The sequence below is a fragment of the Argiope bruennichi genome, chromosome X1 (genome assembly GCF_947563725.1).
Source record: "Argiope bruennichi chromosome X1, qqArgBrue1.1, whole genome shotgun sequence".
Taxonomy (NCBI): domain Eukaryota; kingdom Metazoa; phylum Arthropoda; class Arachnida; order Araneae; family Araneidae; genus Argiope; species Argiope bruennichi.
The window spans coordinates 5,982,803-6,003,767 of NC_079162.1; the positions used below are offsets into that span (position 1 = coordinate 5,982,803).

At 30.2% G+C, this 20,965-nt stretch overlaps 1 protein-coding gene across 2 annotated transcripts in view; it reads left to right on the forward strand.

Moving 5' to 3' along the window:
* LOC129958265 (polycomb protein Scm-like) overlaps window positions 1–20,573 on the forward strand; it is a 135,317-nt gene extending 114,744 nt beyond the window's left edge. For both annotated transcript variants that reach the window (XM_056070595.1, XM_056070594.1), the window contains 5 exons: window positions 9,597–9,797; window positions 10,680–10,856; window positions 12,785–12,937; window positions 16,826–16,959; window positions 19,582–20,573. In XM_056070595.1, coding sequence (XP_055926570.1) covers window positions 9,597–9,797; window positions 10,680–10,856; window positions 12,785–12,937; window positions 16,826–16,959; window positions 19,582–19,710 — 794 coding nt within the window. In that variant the 3' untranslated portion in view covers window positions 19,711–20,573. The remainder of the gene's footprint in view (window positions 1–9,596; window positions 9,798–10,679; window positions 10,857–12,784; window positions 12,938–16,825; window positions 16,960–19,581) is intronic.
* The last annotated feature ends 392 nt before the right edge of the window (window positions 20,574–20,965 follow it).

A 20,965-nucleotide genomic window follows, 5' to 3' on the forward strand; every position in this document is an offset into this window, starting at 1 on the left:
TCTTTTCGAGGGCCCGCATTCAGATAAATCTTTCGGTTTCCAAAAACTAAAGGTTTAGTGAGGCTTCAATGACTCAGAAATAAGAATATAAATGTTTGTAATTAAGTGGCATGAAAAAGTATTCTTATATATATGGGATACATTTTGATTTAACTACATTTAAATATTTTTATTTTTGATACAATCATATATTAATCTTATTATCTAACTTAGATTTGCGAATGATGCTTTTAAATATTAGAATTTGTAACATTGCTATAAAAATAAACTAATATTTTGATCTTTTCTGTCAGCATCAATTACATCCATTGTCTGAATACATGGTGTAAAGGATGTCTTTTCAATAACAGAATTATATTTGATGGGAAGCAGTCGTAAATTAATGTTTTGGTCCTTGATATCTTTTAATTCATCTGGTCTCAGACATCAGAGTTTTGAATATCTTTGCTATTTTGTCATTCACTTTTTCAATAAATACTATCGAATCCGTAATTCCTTGCCGTTTAATTTATATTGTTTCCATGAGCTGATATAGATACTTTACTAAAAGAATTAGTAGCGACATGAATTTCGTTATTCGTCCGTTTCACTTCTATCACTCCACTGTTTCTGCAATATCTTAGATACCTGTATGTAATTATATGAACACTGTATGTTCAAAGCATCCAGATGTTTCGGATTTACACATTGTTTCGAATTTTTCTAGAAAGGCTGGACGAATTCCAGTCTTTTTGGATAAACGAGCGAAAGAATAGACTTGGACTCACAATTTCAGTGAAGTTTCGGTCATGAAGACATTTGGGGACTAACTAGAAATTAGTGAACAATAATTTGGGCTCGCCTCACTTCGCAAGATATATTACGAAGTGATTGAATTCGCAATATATCTTGCGAATAATAATTCAAGATATATTCGCAAGATGCTGATTACGACATATAACTTTTATCAATTGCTCTGTTTGATATGCACAATACTTACACGCATTTTCGAAAAAATAACTCGTACATTTGGGAAAATATTAAGACTAATTTTTTTTTTTAACTAAATCCACCCCCCTTTTGCTTAGATCTTGCCAATTGTTCAACCAAATCATACAGAATACATGACATTGTGCCGAAGTAGCATTATATTTAAATTTGAAGTAAATACCTTATTTATGCTAGGAAAAATTAGGTTTTTTTATATAAATATTTTTTAACTGCGCTTGCGAAACATGGTATATCTCAACTTTCATTATTTTGAAGCCAGATATATAAAGCAACTGTGGTTTATATTAAAATTTTAAAGTAAATACAAGTGTCCTTAACCTGAGGTATCCAGAGAACTTCACTCCTTTTAAGTTCATCCTTTCTTGTTTCTTCTCCTGTATAATTCCATCCCTCGATAGTCATACGAGGGGGCTCCACGTGAGAAGCCGTTGAAACTTTTTTTACTGCCTTCTTCTCATGATCATCCAATAATCCACTTATTGTTCGTACTTGGCGAGTCTTTTGACCGGTAGTGCACTGTTGTCGCCGGTGTACCAATTCAGCGGGTAGCTAAGCGGTGTTGCTAAGATGGTTGTTGTGTTGCCATTATGGCATATTTCTGTGCAGAGTGATAACTAGTTCATAAACACCACGTGCGTATTTAGTCTTTTAGGGGTCGAGCGAGGATATCACAGCCCCTGGGGATGATCTCAAACGTACAGATTTCGGCTATCACTATGGTAACCACCGAGGCTGGGTGTACACAAAGTCGGCGGTTGCTGTTCTTTATTGGGTGCTATGGTAGGTATGGACAAAATGGTAGGTGCCATATGATAGGTGCCATATGGACAAAAGAAACATACTCCCTTCATTGGGCAACAGACTATATCTATCTTCTTCGTAAAAACAAGTCTTTTTTTTTTTTAATTCCAAGTTTTTTCCAAGTTTCCGTTACTAATTAAACATTTCATTCTGTTTCTCCGTTTTTATTGGAAAGAGCAATTACCTGTAGTATTGGCAAAGTAAAAAGCTTTGATTGGCGACCTGCCGGTCGTAATTCAATCTCGGAAATAACAAATTGTGCGTTTTCAAATATTCTAGTCTAACGACTTTAGATATGTGTCATTGAGTTCCTCCGATTGATTTATCTCCTTCGGAAAATTATTAAATGCTCCAATAGAAGAAATATTTAAAGTGTTGCTAAGATGGTTGTTCTGTTGCCATTATGGCATATTTCTGTGCAGAGTGATAACTAGTTCATAAACACTAAACTTCTGATTCTAAACTATAATCCTGTTTATTAAAGCAGAACACATCAATCTCTCTGTTGGTCCGTATATATAAATTTATCTCATATTTCGTTCTTTTTAATTCCAGCCAGTGGTGGCTCGTCCATTAAAACTGCAGGACCTCCTGAAATCATTTTTTGAAATTGCGTATTCGTATTTTATCTAATGTACTTACTTTTCTACACTGGGAGTTCACTGATCCATGGAAATGGGGGAAAAGCAATAAAAATGCGAAGAAAAGAGAGAAAATGAATTAACAAGCAAGAGAAACGCAAGCCTGGACTGGTCGTAAAGTAATCCGTGGAAGTTTATTTCACGCACAGTTGTCTGACTAATTTGAATACCTAAAGCAGCCCTTTTTATCTTTGAAATGAGAGACATTATTAAAGCTACAATTCAACTTTCTCTCTCTCTCTCTCTCTCTCTCTCTCTCTCTCTCTCTCTGTGTGTGTGTGTGTGTGTGTGTGTGTGTGTGTGTGTGTGTGTGTGTGTGTGTGTGTTCTACTTTCTCTCATTGGGTGAGTGAGTAATTTTCGGTTTTTCTTTTTGTAGCCTTAATAGAAATATTTGGTTTGTACATAATTTTCTAAAATGTTATTCACATAAAAAATTTTATAATGGATCAATTATTAATTATTACATGCAAAAACGAAAAACGCTGAAGGATCTTCAGAACTATCTTACGCAAATAAAATTTGAACATAAAAAGGCTGCTTAAGTTGTGGTTTTTTTTTTTTTTTTCAATGTCGAATTTGAATATTTGTTTGGCGTAGCATAGCCATATCTGGCTCTTGTGCCATTAATCCCCAAATACATCCCTCCATGTTAGATTTGAACATTGTTTAGAACTCTTCAAGTTGAAAACCCTGTGTTATGTGTTTGCTGCCAAATTCTAAAAATGGTTGCTTATGTGATTTACAAAAAAGAAAAGAAAAAAAAAGAAGGTGGGGAAGAAACATTTTGTTTCTCATGTTTACTTTATGGCGGAGATAATGCATTGCCTGTTGATAGTATGAATGATTTATGTTCTCCTCTTCAAAAAAATAATAATACACGATAATTCTGATAAACATTTAATTGGCGTAGTAGTATTTGTAAAGGCCGTGAATCTAGCGTGCGATCTTGAAAGATTTTATTTAGCAATTAATTACATGCATTAATATATATTTTGAACGCCCTTTTTTCTGACTTATTGCAAATAAAATTCGAAATAGAACTGCTTTTGTAATCACAGGATTGCATGCATTTAAGTCATTACGTTTTTTTTAGCTATGGCGTTTGCATGCATAAGAAAATACATACTGACCCCTTGTCGAATTGGGTTCAAAATTTGATACGAAATCTACGTTATAGATGCTAAAACTCGTGTACCAAAATTTATCTAGCTGTTTATGTTATGTACGGACTTTCAAGTTCGATTGTACTTTGACAGAAAAATTTCCCCTTTATGGTTTTCGTTCAAAATTCGATAAAAATATACAAATTTAGAGTAAAAAATTATACCAAATTTCATCCTTTTTATTTAAAGCATTTTCGGCATTATATATGCCTGTGTGTGAACACAATAACTCAAAAACGGTTTGAGCTAGACAACTGAAATTTGACTTCAGATCATATTTGTAGATTTCTGTCAAACTTTGAATGAAATCCATTTAGAAGAAGTCTGTCTGTCTGAGAAAAAGCGAATTCAATAACGTAAAGAACTAAGTAGATAAATTAAACCCAAGTTTAGGATCTAAGAAATAAACTCTTATCAAATTTTGAACCAAATCTGTCAAAAGAATTGACCGTGGTACTTTCACATGCATATGTAAACTCATAAATGTAATGACAAATCAGTGAAATTCAGTTTATAATCTTGTAACAATTGTAGTTCCATGTTTAATCAGGGTTTCAGTTGGTCGGGGAAAAACTGTTTCCAAAATGCCTATTCGTACGATAGATTTAATAAAAATGCTTTATTCATGACAAAGATCTATATTTCAACAGGCAAAATATTCGCTGCCTAACCAAAGGTCTACAATTTTTTTGTGAATGGTAAGGGATAAAACTTTTATTAGAAAGTATGCAATAGATTTTTGAAAAGACCAGTTCCACTAGTTTATGATACAATTTCTTGGTCATTCTTTTTCTGCAGCACTGCTAATTTCTATTATGCTGCGAATTCATTCAAAAATTTTATGCTGTGGAATACTGACCTGCTTTAGCTATGCTGAAGTTGGACATAACAATATCCAATGCATGAACTCCAAAGGCACTTACATTTCTTTTTCTTAGAACTGTCTTAACATGGCAATTGGAGAAAGAAATAATTAAAGCACAAAAAAATATATATATATATTAGAACGTATTTGTTATCCTGAAACCTGGAAACTTATGAAATCTTTAGCTCTAGTATCTGGCATTAGCTATTCTGTTTTTAAAAAAATTTGTATGCAACTGAATTTTGTCAAAACAATCCAGGTGACAACTTCATTGTATTTCGGATTCTACGAATAGCTAATACCAGATACTGGAACTTAAGATAATTGCCAATACCTCACAATGAAGATACTGTCTCTCAGCCAGCTGTTTTCACATGCCAGGCATCTTCTGCTTCTGCCAAAATAATGGACACATCAAATAGTCGTGTAAATTCATTAATCCAGTCTAGTGAAATGCTAGCAAATATTTTAACATGATAAAAGTTTTTTTTCCAGCTATATATATATACGAGGGCTGGAACTTTAATAGTGGCAACTATTTATTTACATGGAATACAAAAGTGATTCATGTCACCATGTTTTATAGCCCTTCAATATAGTCGCCAGCATTGTGTTCAACCCGTTTCCAACCATGTGGAAGTAGCTGAACACCTGTAGCAGCGCCTGTTCTGTTGATAGTTCGAATGGACCGGTCTATTGCCGCAATAATCTCTGTAAAGTGAAGCGAATGCCATGAAGTTGTTCCTTCATCTTAGGAATTAAGTCAAAGTCACACAGGCTTAGATCTGCTGAGGATGGTGGATGGTAAAGTACTTCCCAGCCCAACTGATCGAGCAAATCAGCTACAACTTGCGCTGCATGCGACCGAGCATTGTCATGCGAAATTAAAGGGATCTTTCTGCAGAAAGTGTCGCCGTTTTTTTTCTCAAAGCTGATCTGAGATGGTGCTCCAAAAAATGAGCAATGATACTGCACATTGACGGTCTGCTGTGGGGGAACGGTATGCTTTAGGATGACACCATCACAGTCGTTCACGAGAATCAGCATAACTTTCACATTGCTTAGTTCTGAAGAAATTTCGAACTTCGTGGTGACCCGTAATGACGCCACTCGTTTGATTGGCGTTTCAGATTTGGCTGGTACGATCTGACCCAAGTCTCATCCAGCGTAATGATACGGCGTAAAAAGGCCTCACCTTCGCTCTCATAGCGCTCCTGGTGGGTTCGAGCAGCATCATATCGTAGCCATTTCTGCATTTCCGTCAAATGATGTGGAATCCATCGTGAAGCATTTTTTCTCGTGTCCAGGCGTTCCTTCAGAATGTGCAGCACAGTCGTATGCGCCAATCCTGTCTGTCGGGCAAGCTCACGAATGGTTTGGCATCGATCAATGTCGATTATGGCGCCAACAACATGCACTTCTGCTTCCCTGACACTAGGAAGACCTGGCCGATGCATGTCTGCCACATTTTGGCGTCCTTCATTGAAGCCTTTTACCCATCTTGCAACAGTTCTGTAAGGCAAAGCAGATTCCCCGCACGTCTCTTGAAGCCCTAGATGACATTGTCGTGCTGTACGACATCTGGCACTTTAATTTTTATCCCACTTCGTTGTCCTTGTTTTGAAAACATCCTGACAACAGTTACTTTAGACCGCAAGCTAATATAAGTATTAGTTCTTCGCGTCACTCCACATGCGCGTGATGTAGGAAGGACGAGTCTTTTTGCTGAGAGGTAAGGTAGGTATGTAGCTAACTTGTGATATACGTGACATTCTTTGGTTTTGTTGCGTGGCGTTTTTACAGCAGTGTTGCCACTATTAAAGTTCCAACCGTCGTATATATATGTGTGTGTGTGTGTGTGTGTGTGTGTGTGTGTGTGTGTGTGTGTGTGTGTGTGTGTGATGACGTGATGATATTTTAACTCTAATTTCAGTTTAATTAATTTCCAAGGTTTTATCTTAATTTAGCCCATAGTAACTTCATTCTAAAATATTCTCTTATTTCCTGATCTAATTCCACTTTCTCTACTTAATTAATTCAAGAGAAGCTTTGTAAAATTGCTGAATCAGCTAAAAGTCTATCTTTCCTACACTCCGCATGAAGGGCTAGAAAAATGTCCAATAAGCACATTCTTTTTTAAAAGATCCCTGTGTTTCCCCTGCCTTTTCGACGCGTGTAGCAAAATTACGTATCGAAATCTTAATATATTAGCGCTGTAAAGAAATTTTTTCCGTCATTCCTTTCTGTGTTGTGTGTGTGTGCTCATCGCTTGTAAATAATGCCTACTTCTCCAAGATGAAATAAAATGACGTCACGAAATCGAAAGTCTCTTCGAAACTTCACATAAAATAATGCTCACACACACACACACACACACACACACACACACACATATATATATATATATATATATATATATATATATATATATATATATATATATATATATATATATATATATATATAAACCAATCTTAAGTAAGAAAAAGTTTGAAAACGATTTAAAAGAGGTAAAGGGAAAGGAGGCAATTTTCAAATTATATTTGAGGAATTTCAAAATTACTGTAATCTGGAACACAATAGTGAAAACATTCACAAAATTAGGAAATACATTTTTTTCTTAGAAATAATAAAATGAAATGGTTTTTAAATAATAAATTCGGGGAATTAGAGTTTAAAAATTCGTACACTAAATGTATTATTCTAGATCTTATTAAATGTAAATTTAACATTGGAAAAAACGATTTACTTTTTAATAATAAAAATAATGTTTTCAAAGAATACTGTGTGATTAAATTCTTGGATATTTGCTTCGAATATCTAAAATTACCCAAAATTATACATAATAATAATATATTTTTTCCTCTTGCAGATAAAACAACTGTATCAATAGCGTTTAGTTACACTTCAACTTTAAAGAAAAAAATTTGTAATTATAATTACTACAGCAAAAATTTAGATAAAATAAATAAAACAGATTGTTACTGTAACAAAGAAATATATAAAGATTTCATAGATATTGATAAAGGTCATATTATTACAGGTAATTTAAAAATTATTGAATCCAACTCTTTAAGAGATTTGATGGGAAGAGGTACAAAATTTAGATTAAGAGAAAAAATAAAACGTAACAAAATTTTGATTTCTATTGGTAATGATTTGGATGTTTTTATTGCCAAATTATCTAGAAAATACCATTGGCCTGCGGAAGGTTTCGGGGAATGGAAAGTGAGAATTTTAAAGGAAATTAAACTAAAAATGAATACTGATTTTGACAGATCTAAAGAACGTGGGATTTATTTTAGTAAAACATTAAAAAACGAAATAAAAATTTAAAAGAAAAATTTATTATTACAGTAATAGATAAATCAGCAAATAATTTCTGTTTAATTTGTAAATATTATTATAAAGAACTTTTAATTAATGAATATAACTCTAATGCAACTTATATGTTAAAGAACACCGGGAAAAAGGAATTAGATAAAAGAATGCTAGCTTTCGCAAAAAAAAAAACTAAAACTAAGACTTGCTCTCTTAACTATCCTTATTTATTCCCAACAGTTAAATTTCATAAAAATCCATTAAAATTCAGATTCGTAACCTGTAGCACTGGCAGTTATAATTACTATACGGGTAAACATTTCTTTAAATACTTAAAAATTATCCTGGACAAAATAAAAAATGAAGACAACTTTATTATTTCTAGTAACAAAGAAGTATTGGATTTTCTTAAAGATAACAACATTAATAAACTTAATACTTTTGATTTCGAAAATTTATACACTAATCTACCTCATGAAAAATTAATAAAGGTCTGCACTTTTATATATGACGAATATTTAAATGAAAATATCATTCCTAAAAATAACTGGCTTCAGTTATGTAATTTTAATATTACTGAAAATTACGTGTTTAATGGTATTAATTTTTATAAACAAGTCAAGGGCATTCCAATGGGAACAGCTTTCTCAAGTGCTTTAGCTAATATTTTCCTGCATTACTATGAGAAAAAAATAATTAAATATAATTTAATAAACGGGTGGAGATATATTGATGACCTACTTTTGATTAACTTCGACAATACTAATATTATTACTAATTGCTATCCAAAAGATTTAATTCTAAAAGATACAAATAAAAATCAACTTGAGGCTACCTTTCTGGATTTAAAAATCGAAATTGCTAATGATAAAACAATAGTTGGTATATATGATAAAAGGGATGATTTCAACTTTAAAATAACAAAACTATGTAACTACCATTCCAATCTAAACTCTAAAATTTTCAAAAATCTAATTTTCTCACAAGTTAACAGGATCAAAAGGGTTTGCAATAATAAAAATTCTTATATTGAAGCATCAAACAACCTCCTTAAAAATTTAATTAAAAATGAATTTCCTAGAAATTACTGTAATGTCAATTTTTTAATTAAACAAGGTATGGTTTGGGATTAATCCTTTGGCTTAAATAAAAATAGAACTTTCCTTGCATATTGGATCACTCAATAGATGGCGCTGGGAGCCTACATCTGTTTACATAATTTACCGCTAGTTTTTTAAAAACAGGGAATCACAATAGATAGTTTAAAGTTTCCTTGACTGTTGATGGTATGTACTGGCCTTTTCGTTTTTAATTTTAGTGCTATTTTTTGTTTTTATTGTTATTTTTGTTTTTGTATTTTTACTTTGTTGTGGTTAATTTCTTCTAATTTGTTGTTTTATATTTCCTTTCTGTTAAAATGGTATATCTCTTGAGCATAATTTCAGGGGATTTTCGGGTCACGAGGAATCATTATTAGACAATGTATGTATTTCCTCACAGAAAAAAAATCCCTTTCTTTGAATCCCTGCCTGAGGGTGACCCTTGAAAAAGTCTTCAGGCCGGATTCTTTTTTTATATTTTTTATAATTTTTTTGGTTTAATTTTTATTTGATTTTTTGTTTTTCCTTTTAACTTGATTCTAATACTTTTGTATATATATATATATATATATATATATATATATATATATATATATATATATATATATATATATATATATATATATATATATATATATATATATATATATATATATATATATATATATATAATTTATGTAATTTTCATCTCATGAAAGTATTTCTATTTGCAGTTTGTGCATACATAAATCATGGTTGCACTTGTGGACCGTATTTGAATCCTAGACGGATATCTAGATTACCAGTGAAGTATGGACCAGGATCATTGAATCGAGTGTTAAGGGAAGCTGTTCAGACGTTCATTGACTGCGCTGAAAATGAGAAAAATGTATTTTCTTTACTAAAACAGGGAGAAGGAAAAGTTATAATCACTGGTATGATTTATATGTATGGATTTTTATGATCATTCTTGTATTTTATGTGTATTTATTTTGAAATGTTTTGTTAAAAGCAGATTGTGCCAAATATTTCTCTGTTTCTTATATGTAAAAGCCCCTTTCCCCCCCCAAAAAAAAGGGGAAAAAATCTCATAAATTACACCAATTGGTGCAACAAATAGCATTTATTGCAGTTTAAATATGTATATTGAGCTAAATATAATTTTTAAATGCAATGTTTATTACTGAACAGAATGACATTTTATTATTACCGCATCGTAACTTTGAAAATAATAGTTAAAAATAATCGGGACGATAATTTATTGCTTAGTATCCATAAGAATAAATATAAATGTTTTCAGCAAAACTGTTTGCAGTTGCTCACATAATTTTCAGCATCCTGAATGTGTAACATATGCTATATTGTCACTTCTGAAATGTGAAATTTGTAACATGAAATAATCGTTTTTATAAGTTATCACTGTTCTGTGAATTAAATATATGTTACACACTATATGCTTGTTTAATCAAATTAACTAAAAACTTTACTTATTAACTTGTTTTTGCATCAAAAATTCTGAAAATTTTGTTAGACTCGTATTATGATTTTTAAATATGATAAATGTTTGTTTTTGATTGCAAAATGTCAACAGCGATGATGACTTTTTGTAGAGTAAGATATTTGCTTCTTTTTAATATTATTTTTTAGTATAACTACAATCGGAGCTATTTTCCATTTCTGGATAGTTGATTTATTTGGAACACCTACATGCTCATTTCTTATATAAAAGAAGAGGATTTATTTATAGATGTAAAAATATAATTTCTGATTGTGTTTGAAATCTTAAGAAGTTTAGCTTTATGCTGTTTTTTTTCCAGCAAATTTTGAGAGTAAAACACATACATGTCGATTACCTCCTGTTGAAAAAGTATCAACATTTTGGAATTATCTGGAAGGACTTTTTGATGATTTAATGTGCTGCGAAAATTTTTATACTAGTCAACCTCTTGAAAGTGGATGCACCAAATGCGCCAGTAAAGGACCTGTAAGACGAGGTAAATTTAAATTGTTTCACCAAAACTGAAATCTATATGTTTACTCTAAAGTTGAGGATTTATTTATATTTTTCTCGCTTATTTTAAAATTTATTGCATTTAACTGTTTAAAATGCAATAAGCTCAAGCTTAAATTTGCCGTTATTGGATTTTTTTTAAACTATAGTTCCTATTTTGTTCATTAAATTTCACTCAGATTCTGAGTAGCAGATAAGAGAGCCACAATATTTGAGGTTTATTGTTACCACCATTTTTCTTCAGACTAGACAGATTATTGTACGGAATGATCTAACGTTGTGGGATAAAAAAAAGTAAGTGAGCCAGATTCCTTTTGTTTCTTCAAATAATGTGTGCCTAAGAAAGAGCAACATTGCTTGGCATCTTTAATGTAAAAAATATAGTTCTATTTGTAGTATCAAACATGCATCTAAGTCTCTGGAGCAACTGTAAATTTAAACCACTTCATCTAATTACTTTTCAATTAATATAGTTTCAATTTTTTTAAGTGTTATCTTTTAGTGTTGTAAGTTTATCGTTCGCAGACTCTATTTTCTCAAAGAAATTTCTTCAAATTTGTTAAATTTCGATACCTCTCCCTCTTCTATTGCTTTTGTAAAGAGCATGATGTAAAGAAAGTAATCTTGCTTGAAACATTTGTGGAATATTTACCATTTAAATTCATATAAATAGATATACCTCAACATTTATTTTGTAAAACATATTGATTGTTATATGTCAGGAGTCGGTAAACTTTCTTTCATAAAGAGCCATTTCAAAATTATTTTTATAAAAATAATAATTATAGAGCCACATATCAGCAACTTGAATTACGATTTTTTTTAAAAAATTCAGCTTAAAATATATTTAATTTTGTAATAAAAAATGTTTTTTTTTTATCTTAGCTTAAATGTATTGCAATAGGGTAGCATTTCAATGTTAAAATAGTTGCAATTATTATTAAATTAATTATTAAAACAAAAAAAGTGAATTTAAATATTCTTACATTTATATTATTTTTCCCCTAAACAGCATATTTAAATTTCAAATATTTTGGAACATATTTTGCATTTATCATGAAATTAAAACATATATAGTTCAACAAAATTCAGAACAATATATAACTTCTAATGTGATTTCAATTGCTGAACTTTTATATGAATATTGTCAAAAGTAAATGAATATGATGCTATTCATATTTTCAAAGAGGTTGACAGACCTTTACAGAAAGGATTTCTTATTTTATTTTCAATAAAATCATGCTCAAAAACAACTGTCCCCTAAAAATATGTCGTTCAAAGATGAAAAGTCTAAAAGCATTAGGTATTTTATTGATACATGTGCATAGAAGCTATTCTTCTTTTGATTATGCAATATTTTCTCATTTTTCTCGCGTCACTGGGTGCGAGTATATTTGCTGTAATTCACATGAGACAGTTCTTCTTAAAAGAAAGGATTTAGAGTTAAACAGGTGTAGTTAAGTGTATAAACAGTGAAATATAGTCTGAAAATTTTCTTCTTTTAACATTATAATTTTTTATACGTATATTATTTATTAGCTCAAAATATCTGATGATATAAATTTAAAAAACAATATTCGTCTTCAGTGCCGCAGGATGTCTATCTCTGTAATAAGTGATTGCTAAGAATATGTAAAGCATGTATTTTCATTGACAACCTATTTAAAGAATTCTACTTTATATTTTACTATACTTTTTCCAGCCTCCTTGTGTATTTAGACTAGATTATTGTTAGATTTCGGTATATCCCTCCTTTCTGAGAAACTATTTCCTTTGTTGTTATTGAATTAGGGATTGTGTTATAATCTGACAGAAATTAAAATTCAAGTATTAAGTTTAATCATATGCTTATGAAAATGCTTATGCTTATGAAAATATTTTCATGTGAATTTTATATAATATATGTTTTAGCATCAGAAGAATGTACGCCTTCCCATTCTGAGTTACCATTACTTGGAAAACGGAGATGGTCTTCTGATTCATCTGAAAACAATTCTAGAAATTCTATTTCACCTTTAAAATCCATGAAATCTACACGTTTATACCATGCATCTGAAACTGAAGGTAAATTTTATTATTTTTTAATTTTTACTATGAAAAACAACGCGAAATTTCGGATTTCTGTAACAGATTACACATTTAGTATCTTAATAATTATATTTTTTTAAAAATTAAGTATAAGTTTAATATATGTCCTATGCAGTATGTTATTTATTGGGTTGGATAATAATTCAAGAGCATTTTTCAGATTCATTTTAAATTGTCCGTCCCAAAATAGCCCTAGTTGTGAGGTCCGTCCCAAAATAGCCCTAGTGTTGCTTCAAACGGGACGTTAATATAACCAAACTAAACCAATCATTTCGATTAAATGAAAGAACTAAATCGTCAAAAATTCTTATTTTTATCCACAATATTCCATTTTAAGTATCTAAAAATACAAATATTAAAATTAAATAATCAAAATAACTGTCTTATCAAGCATTAAATTTTCTTTCAATTAATTAAAAAAACATTTTACCAATGCATTTTTCTAATCTGAGAAAAATTAAACTCAGTATTTATTCTGAGTCCAATATTTTCACTGACTGGAAGCATATAGGATGGGATATTATTACAAATTATTTTATTTCTTATATATTATATTTCTTCAAAAATATTATATTAAATGCATTAATTAAATTTTAATGCATGTTTTTTAATTTTTTTTAAATAAAAGATTTTTTTTTGAAAAAATTCTATTACTTGAAAGAATTATTTTTAAAAAAAATCGTATCCGTGTAATTGTTCATGGAATTGAAATCGTACATTTTTGACATCTTTAAACTAATTGAAATTTGGTACAATACAACATTTTTCCTAAGCCTAACTTGGGCTTTTTCCGAATCTAGAAACTTTAACCTGAAAAACTGGCACTATCTGTAGATTTTTACTGTACACTGTTCATCATTCTTCCTCCTTAAAAAATCGTAAATGAATTGCTAAATCCTTAAATGATTTATAGTAATGAAAAATGAAGTATTTGCTTCGCTTATTTTTTTACCTAATTTTTTTTTTATTGTAACGAGATTATCTAGTCTCTTACTGCTTAGACATTAATAATTGCATAGAAACTGAATAAAATTTTTTCATAAGTTCACTGTTCGTACTGACATGAAATACTTTTGATAAATATTCTATATTATAAAATATTTTTTTTTTAATTCAAGTTGATAATTTAATGCTCTATTTCTCAACTATCCAGTTTCACCCTCCCCCCCCCCCCCCCCCATCATACTATTTTAAAAGATGGGTGCAGCCTGTGATTTTAAATAGGACTTATTTTCCTGTAAATTTAAAAAATATTCAGTTAATTTCTTGTATGCATTTTAATTGCACCCATGTTTTATGTTCAATATTCGCGGTAAAAAGTCTCATTATTCTCTTTATTACTTTTCATGACATTAAGTTGTATAGCCTATATGGCCACTCTTTTTGTTAGTATCTGTAGTGAATTAAAATATCAAAAATGTTTAAATCATTATTATATGTTAAGTACTAACTGAAAAGTTTTTATTATTTTTAGTAATCCTGTATGACTCCTGTGAAAATCATATAAATTATAATTACGCCCTTTTAAAAATGAATTTGAACATTGTATAAGTCAGGTTCAGCAAATAAATTTTGAAGTTATTACAATTGAACAGAAGATAAAGTTTTTTAAAAATATAATTTTCTCATCTGGTAATCAAGTTCATGTGATTTTTGTCTGATGTTCAAAATTTAAGCATAATTGGTAATTATGCTAATAATGAAGGAAATGTGAATCAGAATGGCGGGAAACGCGATATGTTAGTGTAAAACGGTTATGAAATAAGAGAACATTGCAAAAGAATGAGAGCAGTAACTGTTATTAGTTATGTGAGAAATAGTTTTATAAAACTGACCTTAAGAAAGAAGTCCATACATTAGAGGAGAAAAAAACGAAAAGGTGATGCTACAAGGTGGAAGGTTTGTGATTACCTATGATAGACACGCTGCATGATGACTTCTTATACTTGTTATAACATTGTCAATGAGATGTGAGCTGAAAGAGTGACCAACAACATGAAAAGCTCTTGAGTTCTAGAACGGAGCTTGGTGAGTGCGGAAGATTTACAAGTTATCTGACGACCATATCCCATGCATTCTTAATGGATCAGTGAGTGAGTGGAGAAATGTTGCGCTGAAAAGTTTTGTATTTTTAGGAAGTCTTTCCACGATCAGGTTCCCCCGATGATAAGGCGCATTATCATCCATAAATATGAAGTCATGACCGACAGCACCTCGAAATAGCCGAAGATAAGGCTCAAGAATTTCATCTCTGTTGCTTGTATTATCGAAGACCCCATATCAAAGATATGGTACTTCTGTGTTCGATTGTCCATCATCATGCCTATTTACACCATGATTGCCCTCAGCATAAAACGCTGTTTTCCATGATGTTTCCGTGGGGGACACAAGTTTCACGTTCGCGACGTACTGTTTACAGAAGAAACTCGATTTAAGCAAGATTTGTCACTGACCATCACATTGTCCTACTGTCTCAAATTCATGCATTGATGCTCCAAATCGACTTTAAACGGTCATGCTTATATAGAGGAATGCAAACAACCATATAAGAATTTTCAATAGGGAACAACATGATTAAGTCTCCTGTAAACAGTTTGTTTGGAAACTGGTACTTCTGTGGCGGATGTGAACACTAAACACAGTTCTCTGATACAACTGTCACACAGTCATAGTCAGATACCGACGAACGGTTATGACCTTTAGCCGGCCTGGTACTGGTCGTTAGTCAACACTTCCCACGATTTGAAACTCTTGCCACTTTCTTGAGAGCACATATTGAGGCACATTCGAAATTCAAGACACTTTGGTTTGTGATCGTCCAAAATCAAGATTACAATTCTTCCTGTCGCAAACATGTCCATTTATCGTCTTTGTGCCATCACTCCTCTGTTTAATCGTTAATAACATTCATTCACACACGAATCGAACTGCTTATGCCGATTAAGTTGATTTGTCCTCATTCCGACATGAGCAGTGTTTTGCGCATTAAGACGTTGACAGAAATATTTTATATAAAGACAAAATTTCAGTTTCAACAGATAATTCTGCACAAATTATTTTCAACAAATTTATCAATATTTGCTTACATTTTTCGCATTTTACAAATTATACTATACTTTTAGACACAGCTGTATTTTGAAGCATTATAACACTTTTGCTTCATTACCTTGATGACACTTTTGTAATTATCTATATACAATCTTGATCAGTTATTTTCAATGGGCAGAGTTTGAGGAAAAATCAAATTTAGTAAAGTAAATATTTTCTCTATTTTTAAGGTTTCTAAATCATAAAATTATTTGCTTTAGATGCTAAATTTTCAAGTTTCATTTAGAAATATATGACCTGTGCATCAAATAGCATTTAAAGAAGTGGAAGGGGACTTCAAACTTAATCAAATAATTTATTTTTATTTAAGTTAAGTTTAGTTTTAGTTATATTAACGTCCCGTTGTTGTAAAGCAACACTAGGGCTATTTTGGGACGGACCTCGCAATTTTGAACCGCGGTCAGATGACGAGGACGACACCTGGGCACCGCAATCTCGACACCACACCACAACAGCGGGAGCACGTTTGGCCCTGATGGATTTAACGTGCAACAGACCCCCTTATACGACAGTTCTTCGGTGGAATCGGGTATCGAACCTGAAACCCTACGGCTCACGAGCCGAGACCTTACCACCATTCCACTGCGATCCTTATTTTTCTTTAAAACGATTATGGAGGAACTAAGCTTTCTTTCATCATCAAACAAAATGTATCGATGCGTTTTGAGGATTTTAGCTTTGTATTTTTCATTTTTAAATAAATGCTTTAGTTTTATTTTAATGTCATTATATTTATTACTCTAATCTATTTTGCAGATTGTTATGTCACAAGCTTAATTGCTGAAAAATGCCAATCCAAACCTTCTGAATGGACAGTTGATGATGTAATTCATCATGTATGCTCTGTTGATTCAAATATGATGAATCATGCTGATCTCTTTCGAAAACACGTGAGTTTTATGGACGGGGCTATGTATTATTAAATTTTATGATTTCGAAGATTTATATAAATCTTGACATTCTGTACTTTTAGATTTACTGCTGCTTCTGAAACTGGAAGCATAACTCTTGAAATATTTATAAAAGTAAATTTATTTAGTTGACATTTAAAGTTAATTATTTCTCTAAAGTTTTGTTTCGCTCAAAACTCCAATAAAAACATTTCTCGAGATTATAGAACCTGTATAAAATCAAAGCTGTCAAGTTTATAAAATCATTATTGGAATTTATATTTAGATAATTGTGTGTCAGTATCTATCTACGAGCTTAGATTTCTTCAATAAAATGGGAGTTTTATTCAAAGACTATTACTCAACTTTATTTTATTGGCCAAATGTTAAAAGTTGTGTTACAGGTAACTAACTAATTGAGAGAAAACGTACAGATATGATACTTCTTGAAAGTTCTTTATATTTTGTTAAAGCGTAAGCATAAATTTCTTTCTCATATTTATACTTTCTAATGTATTGTTTTTAAGCGCATTATGGTTAAAGTATAATTAGATCACAAATATTTTGTTGTATTTTAGATCTTTTCATTTAATGTGAAATGGAAAAAATTCTATAAAAGACAGTTTATTTTTTTTATTATTATTTGGTTATCAGTCGTAACAGTCAATAAGAAAGTAGAGTGACGATAAAACGTCTTTATTTTAATGGAACTCCTATTGTTGTTACTTTCAACATAAATATGTGAAGACTTCGCCCAGTGGTCATTCAGTCGTCTTTCTTTCTTATTATTATTGACTTTGACATTATACACATGCCAAACACATTTGGTGTGCCAAATATTTTGTAAAAAAAAGAGAGAGAGAGAGAAGTTAAGTTTTATTTCGACTTTTAGCTGTCTCAAATAACGAAAAAGTTTAGTATGCACAGGATGTCTGAAAAATGGTTGGGTCATTTGAAAAATGAATTTAAAAGGACAGAAAGAAAGGATTATGAAATTCACCTTTTGTTTCATTATTGTTGGCAGATGAACTGATGTGAAATGCATCCTATTTATAAATAAGACTAAATCATATATCAACATCGCTATATGTTGTCCAAGATGAATCCACGTTTCTCAATATATCTTGATTTTATTATTTATTTCTTGAAATTATGAATAGCCTCACTTATCAAACAGACTGACTAATCAGAATTTATAGATATCATTAGCATTTTAAGTTTATCGGGCCTTATTTTCATTTCATATAATAAAAATATTCATGCTTTACCTTTTCATAGAATTATTTCGAAATAATTGTTTTAAAATCTTTTTCATGGAGTTTTGCAATACAGTACCCTTTAAGAAATGTCGGCAATCAATATATAATTGTGTTTCTTTTTTCCTTCAAATAATGGAGTGGTTTGTGAACGATCAGCTTCTTTACATATGAAAATAATAAAATCAAGGAAGAAATGTCAGTTTTTAAAATCTTTCACACACACACACAAAAGAGAAAAAAAATGACGCCTTTTGCAGTCTGAATCAACTTAATTCTAGTAAAACACAAAGGTCTAATGCCAAGAAAAATCAATGTAGTACACGAATAAGATAAATTTTTCTTTTTTATTTTAAAAGTACTTTTGAGAGATTTCGTGTAAATATGCAACTAGAAATTTAGTGTAATTTATATAATAGACTATTCCCATTATAAAGGCTTTACAATTTGAGAAAAAAAAGAAAAAAGATTGAAAGGTAATAATTACGTTATGTTTAAAATATTAATAGCAAATATGATGGAGCGTAATCATATGTAATGAAAATTACTAAAATACATTAAAAATTTTAGAAAGGATCTTCAATTTTTTAGTCAAATATAATTGTTATCTCAGAAAACAAAAAGTAGCAAGACAAAAAAAATGCACTGTAATCTATAAAAAATACACATTCTCATTAGTATAATTTCCTGAAAAATAGGCAATATCTAAATAAAGCCCTTATGCTTCTGAATATAAAAAGTGTTTCTGATTATTTTATTAACAATCAGATCAATTGTGGATTTCGAATTTTAACATTAAAATATTAAAAAGGATTAATTAAAAGACAGTCAGATTGGAAACCTAAACTTGAAAATATTTTTTCTTTAAAAAATGAATTAATGAATGAAAGGTACAATGAGATACTTTTTTTAATGTATTATGAAAAATTGTTTTAATAGTTGATGTCAGACTACCTTTGCCATTAAATCTTGAATTGATTCCTGCCCTTGATTCCTTGAATTGATATCGTGCTGAAAACCACTGATGGAACAGACTTACAGTCTAACTTTTCTTTAAGGAAACTATCAACGAGGGAAATATTACTCCAAGCGTACTTTCATCGGGGTGATATTGTAAATTGTTACTTTGTTTTAATGAGTCAATCATTAGTCTATTTCTCTTGTATGAACTTGTAATCCTCTTTTTATCGCTTTTGCATTTACCATTGTTTTATCATTATGTATACACGAAGGGTTAGATGAGATTAAAGTTTATCATCTTAAGTAACTCCTTTAGGGGAAAATTTTAACCTGCCATAAAAATGTATAATTACTTTATTTTATTTTATTTTTATAAATATAATTTTTAATCTCACTTTTTTTTTAGGAAATCGATGGAAAAGCTCTTCTTTTGCTGAACAGTGACATGATGATGAAATATATGGGTTTAAAATTAGGCCCAGCACTGAAAATATGCAACTTAATTGAAAAATTGAAAGCAAAAAGATTTTATTGACTATTGTAAGGTGTTGTGAACATTTTCTGCACATTGATATGTTTGTTTTGTTAGTGTTTTTTTTTTTGGTGTATGTAATCACTTATATTTATTTTTAGACATTATTAATAAGATGTTAATACATATTTTGATGCTGAACTTATATATCCTGTGATAAAACTTCAATTTTAAATAATATCTTCTTGTATTTTTGTGCATTTCTTTATTGTAAAATAACTCTACTGATCTACTTGCATTTATTATTTTGCTACATAGTTAAAAAGTATTCTGAAACAACTGTTCTCTCCATTATTAAATTGTATATGTACATAGTATAGTTGTTAATAATATCATCTCTCCCATAATATCATCTCCTCTCCCATTTATTTATTCTGCATTCAGCATAATCTTAGATTTGTCTGTCTTTGATTTATTACTGAATCTTTTTGGAGTAATGGCTGTTCCTAATTGGTGAACTGAGTTATTGTTTTTCAAGCATTTAATTTATAATAGGAAAACCAAATGAAAAAAGTGTAATAATTAAAATTAAATAATAACATTTCTGAAATATAGAAAAATTATCTGTTTTAGAAGACTAATTATGTATTAATTCTGTAAGAGTACTGGCTAGTAATAGATTTTCTTTTCTTCACCTTCTCACTTCCATCTATAATTCGCTTTCTAAATGGCTAATGCCTCTGAAATAAATTAAAACCAAAGCAATTGATATCTAAATATGTGTTCATTAATAAACGGTTGTGCATATTCAAATAAAAGGTTCTTTGGTTAGTTTTGCTGTTGTTATGTGAGTGAAAAATTACTTAGGAATAACTTATCACGAATATAATTAAAGCAGATTAATTCAGCTTTGTTTCATTTAACTATAAAATATTTGGGAAACTTTATATTTCTTTTCTTTATTTTTATGATACGAATCTAAATTTGTTTTCTGTTATGCCTTTAAATCTGGGGTTCTCTTTTTATATGAAGTACAAGTTTATTTTTGAGAAAAATTGAGAGCAAGATAATATAATCAAGAATAAATGGAAGAAGTTGTAATGTAAGGCAAGACTGGATATGTCTTTTTATTGCTTAATAAATTATATTTCTGACTTGCACAGCTTTATTCCCCATTTTTATGTTCTAAGAAGTTTATAAACTTAATTCTGAATAGATTGCTTCATTTGTAAATTTTAAAATTTTATCTTAATCTTAAAAATATAATCTTAATTTTAGTAATTTTAAGGAGCAGTGAGGATTTTTTCACCTAATATTT